The sequence below is a fragment of the Panthera onca genome, chromosome B4 (genome assembly GCF_046562875.1).
Source record: "Panthera onca isolate mPanOnc1 chromosome B4, mPanOnc1 haplotype 2, whole genome shotgun sequence".
Taxonomy (NCBI): domain Eukaryota; kingdom Metazoa; phylum Chordata; class Mammalia; order Carnivora; family Felidae; genus Panthera; species Panthera onca.
This window is the reverse complement of record NC_138345.1, coordinates 102980571-102996402: the sequence shown is the minus strand read 5'-3', so window position 1 is coordinate 102996402 and position 15832 is coordinate 102980571. Positions and strand designations below refer to the sequence as shown.

The window sequence follows — 15832 nt, the reverse complement described above, 5'->3', positions numbered from 1 at the left end:
TCCATAACAAGCATAGTCTGAGGCCCTTTTGCAGCCAAGTTATCCGTACAGTCAAGGGTTGCTATTCTTTGTGCAAAATGCATTCAATAAAAGTTTCTGAATAGGAAAGTGACAGACCGTGTTTCTATTAAAAGAAAATAACTTGTGTGCTATAAATAATAACATTAGAGAAAAACTAGAGATGGAACCCATTGGGAAAATTTAGAGTACCTTTAGCCTAAAGTACAAATATGCAACATTCCTCAGGAGCAGGTGCTATACCCTATAAAATTTACATTAAATCTGACATTCCAGTTAGCTCATATAATAACTTTAATAATACATGGTTAAATCAAAGTAAGTAAAGCAAATTTAGTCAGAAGCAAAATAAAAATTGTGAAGCGGATATGGAATTCTTTGATTATTTTTCTCCCCCAAATAATAACAAATGCATAGTTTGGAAATACTATACTATAGATGACATTTTAGAAACATCCCTTAGGGAAAATTAAGTAAACTTAGTCATCTCTACAAAGAGTTTTCAGTCATCTAGACCAAGGTCAAACTTAAAAGTACTCAGTATATTATATACAATAGTATATATATTGTGTAACCATATATATGGCTAATGGACTCTACCTAACCTCCTTCCTTCTACTCCAAGTGCCAAGTTGAAGTTCTGGGGCAGGGGCCTGGGTGCCTGTGAGGGTCTGCACTCAACCTGGGAGTATCCTTGTCTCTGAGTGACCAAGGCCTTAAAAATAAAGGGGGAAAAAAAACATGACAGGTCAAGAGAGAGCGCAAAACAAAGGGAGAGGGAAAACTTCCTGTTTTGAACAAGGGGCATCACATTTTCACTTCTAAGGAAGCCCATAATATGTGCAGCCTGTCCTGCCCCCAAGTCACTCTCTGCCACAGAACCTATTTTTATTGTTGTGATTACATTTTCAGTACCCTTCTATTATATGCTTTGTCTTTGGCTTTGCTATCTGTCTTCTCCCTCACCTGAATGTTAGCTCCTTGGAAGATGTATCAGATCAATGTGTGATTTATATATTTTTAAAACCTTCTTGCACTGGCCTGTTCACAGGTCTCATCTTCTAGCCTGATCAGCAGCAATTAAAGCAAGTAAGTGCAATATTTGTGGCTAATAGCTCTTTTCAATCCATAAAACACTTTTTTGTGTGTTTTCCTATTAAAGTTCCCTTGAACTGGTTGACAAATCTTCAGAACATAAAAATAATTTTTGGGTAAGACAGCTTATTATTAGACTTCCTTCAGGTTGGTTTTGCATCAGTTTTCCTGATGTGAAAGATAACTTTTCTATTTGCCTGTAGAGCTAAAAAAAAATCCTTCATTTTTACTAAACAGGGTGCTTTACCACAAGAAAAACAGTTCTCTTTGGTCTAAAGGAGATACTGTACTCCTTTCTGTTCAGATTAGGAAGCGAGGATGTTGCTCATTGGAAGAGGGAGGGTGTTATGAATTACCCAAAATAGAAACGTCCACTTTAGATGAGAATTACAGCATTTTCAACAAATTCTAGTGATCTTAGAAAGATAAGTTATAAATGTGGAGAATTAACACATTTAAAGGGCAGCTTAAATACATTTATAAAACAGTTATATCTTAAATATTTGACAAAACAAAATTGGGCATTTATTGAAAGAGCAACAGTTTTTCCCTTCACCTAGATGAGCAATCCATCTGCCATAAAATAATGGTACTTATTTTTACTTCTAATGCTTAGGAAAAATGTTAATGGGGGATTTGTTAGTGGGGGAAACCATTTTTATGACTTTCCTTTATCTTACTTCATAATTCACACCTCATATGGAGATGCATACAGGTGAGCACTGGAAGTTGAAAGCTATGCTGAACTGTAATTACCGCTTCAAAAATGTGTCAAACTGTCCCTACAAGAACAGTTACTATTTTCTCTTCAGTTTTTTCTTTAAAAAAAAAACAATTTTTGTTCTTAGAACCTTTACCTATAAATGAATATCCAGCTGATAGCTATACCAAACTGCAGCAATTATGTCCAAAATATAACAACATGATATACAGACTCTGTTTGCTTTGCCAAAAGCTTGATTGCTGCCTGGTTGGTCTCAACATTTCTGATTGAAGTATAAACTATGATCTAAAGTACTTGTTCTCAAACTTTAGTGTCAAGAAGAATTGGGGGTACCATTAAAAATAATTGATTTTCATTCTCAACCTCAGCCATTCTAATTACTAAGGTGGGGCCCAGAAACCAGCTTTTATAATAGATATTCCAGGTGATTTTAATGCATATTTACAGACCAAACTTTGAGAAACTCTGTTCTAAAATCTCAGAGAGGCCACTTTTTAAAAGGCCATATATCAGGGGTGCCTAGGTGGTTCAGTCAGTTAAACACTAGACTCTTGGTTTCAGCTCAGGTCATCATGATCTTATGGTTCTTGAGTTTAAGCCCTTTGTTGGGCTCTGTGCTAATAGCACAGAGCCTGCTTGGGATTCTCATTCTCTCTCTCTCTCTCTCTCTCTCTCTCTGCTCCTCCCCTACTCTCTCTCTCTCTCTCTCTCTCTCTCTCTCTCTCTCTCTGCCTCTCAAAATAAATAAATACACTTAAAAGAAAAGTCATATGTCAGATCATGTCCTTTCTCAATGCCAAAATTTCTTACTTGTAAAACAAGTTCAAATATCTTACACCATTTAAGAGCCTCTGTGGTTTGGAACAAGCCTCCTGTCTACTGCCCTTGTTCCCATGTCCCCTGCTTTAAAGTCAGCCTGGAGACTCCTCCCTGAATCTCTTTGCCATACTGTCCCTCCACTATCCCTGTATACTTCAACCAAACTAAACCACTCGCAATTCTCCAAACAAACCATTGTATCTTTCAACTCTGTTCCTTTCAAATGACCATTCTTCTGTATTGACTGCCTTTCTATTCTCCCTTTTCACCTGCCTAATACCTACTCATCCTTTAAGACTCAGTTCAAATCATTTCATCCAAAGCATATCTTCTGAGCTCTCAAAAATAAGGAGGGTGAAGGAGAAGAGGAAAGCCATTTCTTGAAATCCATTATCTCATTTAATCCTTGTATGAATTTAAGAGGTAGATTCTCTAATCATCCCAAATTTACAATTGAGATAGCTGCAGCTTGAAGAGGTTAAGTAAGCTTGGTCAAAGTGACACAACTAGCAAGTGAAAAAAACAGGGATTCTAAATCACTACTGACTGACTCCAAAGTCCACACTCTTAACAACTACCCTAAACATCCAAGGTTGGCTTCTTTTCAGGGATTCCCATACTGTCCTATACACTCTTGCACATTACACTGAACATTCTTGTTTACGTGAATGTCTCCCTTGCCTGAGTATAATTCTTTAAAGGTAAGCACAGTGTCTTTTCACTGTTCTAGTCCCAATAGTTAATACATATTTTGGTATATAGTAAAATGTATGAATGAATGAATGAAATGTATTCATTCTTTCAAATTGGGCAGGCTCCAAGAATACAGGAATAAGGGAAACCATGGCCCCACTTCTCACAGAACTCGTAGACAAATGGAAAAGACAGACAACCACACAAATAATTTCACTAAAGTGTGACTTGTGTCCCAACAAAGTGCTTGAGGGCATGAAGAAGAACTCCCTGAAGGAGTTAAGATGAGACCTACCATAGAAGAGTAAGTGAAAGAAAAGGCTGATCCAGGTGGGAGCAATGACTTTCATGAAGAACCAGAGGTGAGAGAAAGAATTGATCATTTAAAGAACTAATAAGATCTCCAACTTCTGGAATATGAGCTCGAAGCAGAAAGTGATGAGACATGAGGCAGGAGAGGTGACTGACCATGGTCAGATTGGTGAGATCGTATAAGGGAATGGGAAGTCATTTGAAAGTTGTGAGGCACTACAGTGACAGGAGATTAGATTCCCATTTTAGAAAAAAGCCACTCTGGCTGCAGCGTGGCAGGATAAGAGAAAAACTAAGACGGGAAGCCGAGAGTCTATTGTGGAGGGTTGTAGTACTCCAGATAATTGGTGATGGTTGCTGGGGCCAGAATCGTCACCATGGAGATGAAGAAAAGAGGAAAGAATTGGAATATAGAGAAGTGGAGTGTAAATGAAAAAGACAAGTATGATTTACTGAAGTCACATAACAACAAAGAAAAGAAAATTGAAATCGAGTAATCACTTACAGAGAAAAGTACCCCAAATCGTTTCTATTTTGTTTTCAGTATTCTCGGGACAAGTTAAAATGATCCTAAAAGAAATAATTTACTAACCTCTTTGTAAGGAGCGTCATTCAGATAAATTTCAGTGTCCCCAACTGAAATCAAAACACTTTTAGAACAAACAATATCGTTGTCAAAGCATTTCTTGTTCTGGGCAATGACAGATATATCTGAGTCATCTGCACTCTGAAATGTTAAAAATAATGCATTAATATAAGTATATACTATATATAATTTTTGGTTATCTTTTATTAAAAATTTTTAAAGACCAAGATTAACAATGGATTGTACTGAAATCAAAATACATCTTATTTCTAAGATAAAAATCATTTTGATCTAATAATGTAAAAAAGTTTATGCAAATAAACCAAGATAGCTCAATCTTTTTTTTTCTTTTTTCTTTTTTTTATTTTTATTTTTTTAATATATGAAATTTATTGTCAAATTGGTTTCCATACAACACCCAGTGCTCATCCCAAAAGGTGCCCTCCTCAATACCCATCTGATAGCTCAATCTTTAAACATTTATCTCTAATATCGTCCATTAAAATTTTGTTTTAGCAAAACTTTTTTTTCTATTTTACTATTATAGATCAAGTTTATCAACCAGTTTCTGTTTCTTTTTTTTTCTTTGTTTTTAAATATGAAATTTATTGTCAAATTGGTTTCCATACAACACCCAGTGCTCATCTCAACAGGTGCCCTCCTCAATGCCCATCACCCACCTCCCGTCCCTCCCACCCCCCATCAACCCTCAGTTTATTCTCAGTTTTTAAGAGTCTCTTATGGTTTTGCTCTCTCCCTCTTTTTTTTTTCTTCCCCTCCCCCACGGTCTTCTGTTAAGTTTCTCGGGATCCACATAAGAGTGAAAACATATGGTATCTGTCTTTCTCTGTATGACTTATTTCACTTAGCATAACAGTTTCTTTTTAATAAATACCTAAGATATGTCAGAGAAATTTTAAAAGAAATGTTTTCATTTGAGGCAACATCTTTTGTTATATTTTTAAAAAGTTTTCTGGCTAAATAATTTGCCTACAGGTTAAAATGGAAATAGATACAAAACTTCGGTACTGTTAGTAAATACAGTAATGTGTATCATTTGAGGGCTTCCTTTGAACATTACACATGTTATATTTAATTATTTCTTTGATATTTAATTATTAAGATAATTTTTAAATTATCTCCACTTTACAGATTAGAAAGTGAAGTTAAAAAGGATTAACGGATTGTCCAAGGTCACTTGGCTGAATAAAAGCAGAGACAGCTCAAAACCCTAATTTTTAAAATGCTACTTTTATAGAGAAATTAGGAATGGTCTAGCAATGACTGAGCAGAAAAATCAACTGCAAGTTGTAGGGAGTCCTTAGTTTTGGAGAATGGTATTTAGCCCATACACTCTGAACTTCCTCACCTCCATCTCACCTCCTCCTTCCTTTAGCCACTCCCAACTGTATCCACTAAGAACACATTCTCTAGAATCAGGGTTTCTTGTTTGGTATGTTTCCTGGATGGGCTTGTATAGCTCTACAGACCCTAGAAATTCATTGTAAAATGTTGTTTTTGATTACCTATATTTTTCTAAGAAGAAAGTCCATGGTTTTCATCAAATTTTAAAGTCCTTATCCCTCCAAAAATTAAAAGCTACACTGCTCTAAGAGTGTTCTCACTAACGTGTAAAAGGTGGGAATTTCACCAGAAAAAAAAATGGCATTTCTCTTTGAGCTCTGTATTCAATTTTCAAAGGCCTGCACACATTTCCTGAATTCTTTTCATTTTTAGACATATGGGTCAGTGTTTATTTTCAAAGTGAAAAAGTCTTTAAATACCTGGAAATCATATAGGTCTTATAAATTCTCTACACTTAGTGTTTCATATCACCAGCAATATGAATGCCAGCTCAATATTCCTTTTGGCTTGGCCAAATTCTTTCTGTCTTATATGTAATTACTATAGCCTAGTGCCAAGAGGATAGGTTTTCAATGAATAGTGTTGAAAAAGTAATTAATGTGTCCCTCTGTGACCCATTTTTCCTTCCTTCCTTCATAGGAACTGAGAGCTTTTGCTTCTTCTTAAACAATCCTTTTGCAAAGCATTGCTTACATTTTGAAAAGGAGAATAATAAAGGTCATTAGGATGATTATGGCATTGTACTACTCAAAAAAATCATGCCACATTTTCTGCCTTAATGAATGATTTTCAAATAAGAAAAAAATATGTAATTCAGGATTTTGTTTCGCTCGTCCTCTTGAGAAAAGTTATTTAGGTTATGGGATGTGAAAAGCCAGCTGAAAGGCTTTCTATTGCCATTACCTTTCTATTATTATTAATGAAAGTTCCTCACTGTTAGATTATTCTTTATATTAAACTCAGAATTTCCACGAAATATTCTATATTGTATGGTCTGTTTTGTAATATCATGTTATCGCTGACAGTAACTTGAGACAATATCAATTCCTAAGAGTCATGTTTCTATAATTTTCATTTCTAATGTATTTCAAGTTAATATTAGATTTGGAGATAATGCTATAGAGCTGCTAAGCAACATAGTAAGTAATGATTATAAAGCCAGAGGGACAAGGTCAACACCAGTGTGCCACTTGGATTCCTCAAATCTTTTATTCTGAGGTACTACAAACATTTATAGAAAATATTCTCCCAACTGATTCCAAAACAAAATGCCAGCACCTCTCAAAGTAGAATATTATTTTACTCCACATGTCAGTCAATCTAAACACCTGTCTTAGCCCCTACCCCTTTTAAGGGAAACAATCCTACACAAAGTTTCTTCTGATATAGCAAACTTAGCAGCCATGTTTTATGTCCCACAACAGTTTGGATCCAAAGCAGTACATTCACCAATGGGCCAACAGAGTTTTTTGGTTTTGTTTTTGTTTTTTTGGTTTTTTTTTAATGTGGAAGAGATTTATTGGGAAGACATTTTGAATTATAAAGAGGAAAAGTAGGCAGAGTCTGACACCTGTGAAGGGGAGAGAAAAGGAAAGAAAATGAATAGAAAGAGAGAGAAAAGGAAGATTGGGTAGGAAGAGTCTCAGACAGCAGCACAGTACCAAGAAAATTCTGGGCTGGCTAATGGGGAGTCTTTGAGCTGATGTCACACATCATGGGAGTGGGCAAGCATACTCATTTACTGTAACCCCACCATACTCATTCATTGGCTGGGAACAGCTTGAGGGAAGTGTGACTTCAGCAGGAACACAGTGGTGGATCCCATGGGGCAGCAGCCGGGGTTCTCAGTCAATTCTGCTTCCCATAAGAGGAGATTTGAATGATGCATTTCCATTGCTGTTACATCATCTTTTGGAAGTCTTCAGGCTTTTTCATTAATTAGTGGTGGATATAAAGACCATAAATGGTCTTTCATGCTACCAACTTTTACCTATATATTTGACAGCTGTCATGAAACATGCTATGAAGTTAATAATATATGGTCTACACTCTGGAAAACAGTGTGGCATTTCCTCAAAAAATTAAAAATTTAATTACCCTACAACCCAGCAATAGCACTACTAGGAATTTATCTAAAGGATACAGGAGTGCTGATTCATAGGGGCACATGTTCCCCAGTGTTTATAGCAGCACTATCAACAATAGCCAAAGTATGGAAAGAGCCCAAATGTCTATTAACTGATGAATTGATAAAGAAGATGTGGTATATATATATAACATGGAATACTACCAGGCGATGAAAAAGAATGAAATCTTGCCATATGTAATAACATGGATGGAACTGGAGAGTATTATGCTAAGTGAAATAGGCCAGTGAGAAAAATACAGATATCATATGTTTTCACTTATGTGTGGAATTTGAGAAACTTAACAGAAGACCATAGGGGAAAGGAAGGAAAAATTTACAGAGAGGGAGACAAACTATAAGAGACTCTTAAATACAGAGAACAAACTGAAGGTTGATGGGGGTGGGAAAATGGGAAATGGGCATTGAGGAGGGCACTTGTTGGGAGGAGCACTGGGTGATGTATGTAAGCAATGAATCACAGGAATCTACTCTTGAAGCTAAGACTACCCTGTATACACTATATGTTAGCTAATGTGACAATAAATTATTAAAATAAACAAACAAACAAAATATGGCTTAAAAATCAATACAGTGTACTTTTCATTTCCAGTTTCCATATTGGTTAGGTTCTTGGCCCCTGGGGCCACCTTCTTCTTTGGTAACAGGATTAACATCATCCAGAAATTTTGTCGCTGGTTCTTTCTCTAAATGAGAATCTTCTGGTGCATCAAAACAACCTTCTGGTAACTTTGGCTTCTTTAGAGATCATTTAATGGCTTTGGATTTTTCTCCTTGAGAACTCATTTTCCTCACATAATGACTCAGAAGGGGTGATCTTGCCACTCTCCACACTGTGGCCGGGATGCAGCCAGGCCACCCAGCTACCCCTGATACAATCATGGTACCAACTTGGGCCAACAGAGTTTAATGCAAGCATGAAAAAAACACTACTTTAGTCTAGTAGATTATCTCTCACACTTGAACCAGAAAATGGTGGGGATTTTTTAAAGTTTTTTTGTATTAAGATTTGAAGGTAAACAGACAGAAAGAGGATAGAAGGTAGAGTGGGGCTGAACAGACGAGAGCAAGCTTAAAATACAAGGAAGCAGAAACAATGAACTGATGCAAAAATAAAAGATACAGAAAAGGAGTTATACAAGCAAGGCTGAGAAAGCAGAGAGTCGAGCAGTCACACAGACACTGGCCCAGTTTTATAAATGCCATCAGAACATCCATGAATTCCTGCTGCCTGGGAGGCAAGACCATCTGTCAGTTGTCGCCTTTGTGAGGTGTACAGTCTTGTTCAAAGATTTCCTTGGGATGGGATTTCCCTTGGAGTTTTGCCCACAGATTACCACAGGACCCCCCTACTGTTGGGTCCCTGAAATAGCAGGCACCTAACCAGAATGCCATGAAAAGAAAACCACCCTGAGGTGCTTCATTACTGAGGAAATCTACCTGACAATACCCTGAAAAATAAATGAGTTGTAATGTAATATCAGTTCCTCCCCCTCCATGAAACGTTCCTGCTTGCTGTTTCTCCAGTCAAAATCAGTTACATTCCAACAAGAGAGCTTTAATTTATCCCAGCCTTCTAGTTTGTTGTTTATTAATGACTTCTCCAAACATAAAACAATTGAGGGTAAAGCTAATGTCTTAACAATTGTACCCTTAGAGCTCCTAGCATAGAGGCATAGAGTGTAAATTTAAATATTTAGGAAAGAAAGAAAGAAAGAAAGAAAGAAAGAAAGAAAGAAAGAAAGAGAAAGAAAGAGAAAGAAAAAGAGAAAGAAAAGATAATTACTGGAAAGCTTATGCTATTAAGAGCTACTGAATATTTTTAGAAGGTTTTAATATATAGGGTGGTTTATCTAAGTAGGTAAACTATTACAATGCAAAGTAAATATTGAACCTTAATATCTAAGGTTAATAATGAAGATCAATCTGGGGTGCCTGGGTGGCTCTGTCAGTTAAGCATCTGACTCTGGATCTCATTTCAGGTCATGATCTCACAGTTTGTGAGTTCAAGCCCCATGTTGGGCTCTGCACCGACAGAGAGAAGCCTGCTTGGGATTTGGGATTTGGAATTCTCTCTCTCTGCCCCTCCTCCCATCTCTCTCTCAAAATAAAGAAATAAATTTTAAAAATATTTTTTAGAAAAGAAAAAAAATAATGACGATCAATCTTATGGATAAAATATCACAATGATATTTATTAATTTTTATGAAAATGTCCGTTACAATATAATGAATAATTCACTAGTATAACTCTAACTAGTTATTAATAGCAAGTTTTTATTCTTTTTTTTTTAGGGTTTATTTATTTATTTTGAGAGAGAGAGAGAGAGTATGAGTGGGGGAGGGGAGAGAGATAGAGAGACAGGGAGGGAATCCCAAGCAGACTCCAATGCTGGGTTCAAACTCATGAACCATGAGGTCATCACCTGAGCCAAAATCAAGAGTCAGAGGCTTAACTGACTGAGCCACCCAGGTGCCCCAGTTTTTATTCTCTTTAATTACCAAATTAAATACAGTAAAAGTCACATTCTGAAGTCTATTCTTTATAAACACTTTCTTTTTAAAAAAAACATTGTCGGTGTAAAAAAAAGAAAGAATACTTCTGCTTTGGCAGAAAAACAGACACATATAATTCTAGAACTTAGAAATTTAGACTTTTAATATTCTTCATATCTTAATCTTACTACATGAACTCTAAGGACAGATCTTAATCCAGATATTAAATTAGGGACCTAAATTTCATTGCTTACTAAAAGATTAGAAGCATGTCTCCTATGACATATCTTCTTATATAGAGGCAGACACATCTTATTAAAATTTGAAACTGAACATGAGGTATTGATTTTTAACAGAAAGATACAGTAGCAAATTAAAGTGATGATAGGAAATCAGGTTTTAAAAGTCTAAAAGCCAAACTTTAATGGCTCTTGCCTGAAAAATGGAATGCTGTTATAGTGCAGTGTCAGTAAAAGGAAAAAAAAGAAAAAAAGAAAAGAAAAGAAAAAAAAAAAAAGGCTGCTCTAGTCATTCAGCATCAAACATAAGGACATACTTTCATTTCACCAGGAACCAGAGTTGAGACAAATATTCTACTTGAAATGCTTTCTGCACAATCATTATTTTAAAAAGACGAGTAAACAGTATGATTTCTCTACCGTGAAGACAAATGAGAGGTTAAGAAAAAGCAGGCAGAGCATACAGCTCAAATAAGTAGTTAGTAATAGTTCACCAAAGGCCCATTATTTTGCAAAATGACTTGGGGAGGAAAAAACAAATGTAAAGCATGATCCCAATCTTCTCAACTTTAGAATTTTCCTGGACAAATTTGGATCTATTCTTTAAGAAACTTAAAACTGCTCATAATGGAGGCTGACTGAGAATATTTCCCAAATGGGAAATTTAATGGTTTAAAGCATAAGCAGGAGTTGTTTAAGTTTGGAACACTTTCGATTTTACTGTTTGTTTTCTGTTTAATAGAACTAATATAAAATAGGAACGTGTCTACTTTGTTGAAATATGCTTAAAAGAACAGGATCACACACAAACCTCTAATAACATAAAAGCCTTACTCGGGGGAAAAAAACATGCATTCAAGATAATCACAAGTTACCTTGCTGGAAGAAAAGATGTTATTTTCTTTATTCTTGTAAAGCTTCTTTCTAAAACTTACGTTTTAGATTTAGAAATTTAATTCTGGAATCAGTGATGTTTAAATAAAATTCAGGTATAAAGAAAACCTAAGTGCACTAAACATGACAAATTTTAAGGATTTTATCAGATATACAAAGCCCAGGGTTAACTGCAGGATAGCATCAAGATAACATGTCTAGAATTAAGAGTAATGTCTCTTTATTGCTATAACCATAAACAATATATATTATTCAATGCTGGTTTGATGTCTTATATTTGTATTCACCAAACTAAGCCAATAAAAATAAATATGGCTGACATTTATTGAACACTTACTATATATCAAACATTATCTAAGAGATTTACATACATTTATCTTATTTAATCCTAAGAACTACCCCCAGGAGACAGCTACAATTATTATCTCCATTTTACAAATGACAAAACAGAAGCACGGAAAGTTTAAGAATTAGCCCATCACCTATAAAGAATAAACCTTAAGAATGAGTCAAGGGAATGTTTAAAATTGCTATAACTTTTGTAGGTTTTTTTAAATGACATTTGGATTTGATATAGCATGGAGCAGCACACTTGTTTTTCACATTAAGTCTTTACACAAGTGCAAATAAAAGTACATAGTTGTGACATACCTTTATCAAAAATACTTGGCAATCACTGATATAGTCATATTCCAGTCCATCAAAAGAATGATAATGTCGGTCCCCATATATTGTGCACACGGCTGGGCATGGATAATATGTGCAATTGAACATTCCTCGTCGACAAACACTATCAAAAAAGAAGGCCAGTTATCTTTCTAAGACATTTGGCTCTAATTAGTGGTTTTCAAGCAGTATAAACACTGTAAGGTTTGTATTCAAGAACATTCACTGAGCCCATGGCCCTTAGAAATATTGCCAGTTGGCTCAATAACATTTATTACACTGACAAGTCAGGCCTATATTTATCAGTTTGTTTTAATATACTTTGAGACACCACAACCAAGCCTAAAAATTGTGCTTGGGTCATCTGATAAGAGATGCCAGAGTGAAAAATCAAATATAGTCCTGAATGGCAGCAAAAAAGCCCACAATGCCATCTCCTATATTTCGATCAGTTTAAATACATTACACATGACCTTGTTCAGGAGCTTGGAATTTGTTTCCACATTTTAAGGAAACTCTATTTCAGTTTTGTTTTGTGGTGTTGTTTTGGCTTATTTCCAAAAAGAAACATTTCCATTAAATGTGATCTTCTCTTTGGAACATTTATTACTTTCTTACAAACTTGAGATATTTTTAGTAAATTTCCAAACTTTCACATTTCAGTTTTCTTCTGGGTTGAACAAATATGCCCCAAAATAATGGTATGATTCCCCTATAGATAGTAACTCTCCACCAACTCCTGAATGCCTTTAAAATCTTATTTACTCCGCCTTGATTTGTTTTGTTGCTGAAGTCAGTCACATTAAGTAAATACAAAATGATCAGATACAATTGCTTAGGAAAAACGTTGTGAAATAAATGGATCTCATTACCAGGTATAACATGGTGTAGCAATCACTTCTCCCGAGAGGTACTCCCAATCTTTCCAGATGCATGGACAGCTTTCAGGAACATAACACTTTCCTTTGTGCTCTGCCATTCTTCCCAGTGAAGAAGTAAATACTATTTAGTATAAACTACTAATTTCAGTTTTTAAAAAATCAGCAATCTTGTCATATTCAACACCATCTATGTTCCTTACAGCTGCCACAGGCATGTTCCATCTGACCTATGATGGGGTCAGATCTAATCTTTATCTCCCTCTTTTCACACAGTACCTTGCCTATCATGGTAGTAAATAAAATGCCAGGCAAGTGATTGGATGCAATATTTTAACCTTTTTGGTATTGCTTAGCACCATAAAACAAAAACAGAAGCTTAAATTTCTGGTGACAGTGAGCTATTCTGAAAAGAACATTTAGAGAATAAGTAAGGGCTCCTTTTATTAATATTTGCCACTTAAAAGAAAACAATCTGTGGGGTCTAACGATTTTTCAATAAAATAGTAAATTGTGAGATAGATAACATTTTCTGTTGCAGGACAAAGAGAGTAATCAAAAGCTCCTTATGGAAGTGCTTAAATTTAAAAGCATGAGAATTTAGTTAAGATGTGCTTTGAATAAAAAGCATTACATCAAGTGTTTCACATTGTTGGTTATTAACATAAACTTTGATTGCTGGTTTCCTTTGATGTGTTATTTCCTTCTTCAAAGATTATCCCACAAAAAAGTATCTTCAAGTATCTATGAAATAGAAAATTACATCTCATAATCTCAAATGAGAATTAACTTTGTTGTATTTTCAAAATATTTTGATATGAAGATTAAATACATATTGTATATGATATATATTCCAATACCCTTAATATAAATATATACATATATTTTTCAATATTCTTAAAATCTTTTCTCAAGAATTTATTTCATAAACAATAATAAAATATTACTAATAAAATTTAAATTATAATAATATAACTATAATATAATAATTTAAGGGGCAAGTGGGTGACTCATCCGACTCCTGATTTCGGCTCAGCTCATGATCTCACAGTTGTGAGCTTGAGAGCTGAGCATGGGGCCTGCTTAAGATTCCCTCTCCCTCTTCCTCTGTCCCCACCCCTCATGCGTGCTCTCTCTCTATCAAAAAAATAATGGCAAACTAATAAAAACAAATAGCTACTAAAAATAGACAAACTGTATGAAGATTTTTTCTGAATTTGCTTCAAAATGTTATAATTCAGGGGCGCCGGGGTGGCTCAGTGGGTTAAGTGTCCGACTTCAGCTCAGGTCATGATCTCATGACTCAGGAGTTTGAGCCCCGCATTGGGCCGTATGCTGACAGCTCAGAGCCTGGAGCCTGCTTCAGAGTCTGTGTCTCCCTCTCTCTCTACTCCTCTCCTACTCGCACTCTGTCTCTCTCTCTCTCTCTCTCTCAAAAATAAAATTATTTTAATATTTTAATTTTTCAAAAATAAAATAAAATGTTATAATTCAATGCTATCAAAATTAACAGAAGTCAGGAATCCTGAATTCTTGCCTCTTCTCTCGAATAGAAATGATGCCATTTGTTTCCTTCTCTGCTTTCACTCTCACATCTCTTCTAGCACAGCACTGTAACTCCTTATTCAATGTACATGTTGTCCATTAGACTTCAAGCTCCACTGGGGAAGACCATGAGTATCTTGATGATTGCGTCCCAATGTCTAGCATAATACCAGACACTCAGTTGTTGAGTGAAGGTGAATAAATGAACCTACCTCTATAAATGCTGCGTTATCTCATTTAGATTTCTCCCTCCAGACAACAGAGTCCTACAGTCTGCATTTTCTCAGCTCAACCCTCCCAAACTTCTAGCCACTTTCCTTGGGCATTGCCATGTCTCCTCTGCCTGGAAAACCCTTCTCCTCCCTTGCTCCTCCTGAAAAACTTGTCATCATTTAAGACTTAGTTTAATGCAATCTTTTACGTCCCACACTCCCTATACATAGAAATTTATAAACACATTTACTTTACTTCATTACATCGCAATGAATCCTCCAATGCAAGTACTTCATTAAATGTCTCACAAAGATAATAAAATCAACAGCACAAACATATATTTTTGAGTGCTTTCTACGGCCCAGACACTGTTCTAACCACTTTAAATAGAGCACTAACTCACCTAAACCTAGTGACAATCCCATAAGGTAGATTCTGTCGTTATCGTATATATGTATTTTAGTAGCGCCCCCCTACGACACGGAAGCTCAACACAGTGTGCCACACATGAGTGCCGTATGATGGTGCACTGCACATACTCCACCCCCATGAAATAGATATTTGTATGTACGTTTTAAAAAAGAGGAAACTGAGATTCCAGGTGGTTAAGTCACTTGTCCTGAGATACTTCAGCCAATAAGGAGAGCCAATATTTGAACCCATTTCTGTATGACTCTTTCCACTCTATTACTTCCTATTTCTTTAATCCACAGTGATTTCTAAGCTGAGGTCTGAGGATTTTTCAGACTCGATAAATTGCTGTCATGATGACGAGCTCCACGAAAACTGGTGACACCAGGTTTATTGCCCTAAAATAAGCCAGCCAAGATCATATGGAAGACAATCCAAATAGTATTACCATGAATAACTTTATAACATAAAGTTCTATGTAATAAAATTATTTCCAAATCATTCAGAGGCCTCTTAGTTAATTCCAACTATATTTACTTCAATATAAGACGACAAGGTGGGAGAAAATTTCTTTAATTTTTGTATTGAAGTTAGACAAGTAAATAAATAAATCATTGTTGAACTAAAAGTCAAAGGTAACAGTAAATAGATAACAATAAATAAATAATGGCATCAGCTGCAAACATATGAAACAAAATTAGGATGCAGCTTTATCTAATCATCCATACATCCT

The 15832-nt window shown here is 35.5% G+C and overlaps 1 protein-coding gene across 1 annotated transcript in view; it reads right to left on the bottom strand.

Annotated features, from left to right (window-relative positions):
* The window catches only part of OTOGL (otogelin like), a 146825-nt gene that overhangs the window by 71402 nt on the left and 59591 nt on the right, over positions 1-15832 (bottom strand). Inside the window, exons 24-26 of the mRNA XM_060656875.3 lie at positions 12925-13032; positions 12038-12176; positions 4254-4388 (exon numbers count right to left, since the gene is read on the bottom strand). Of these exons, the coding sequence (XP_060512858.3) occupies positions 4254-4388; positions 12038-12176; positions 12925-13032 (382 nt within the window). The remainder of the gene's footprint in view (positions 1-4253; positions 4389-12037; positions 12177-12924; positions 13033-15832) is intronic.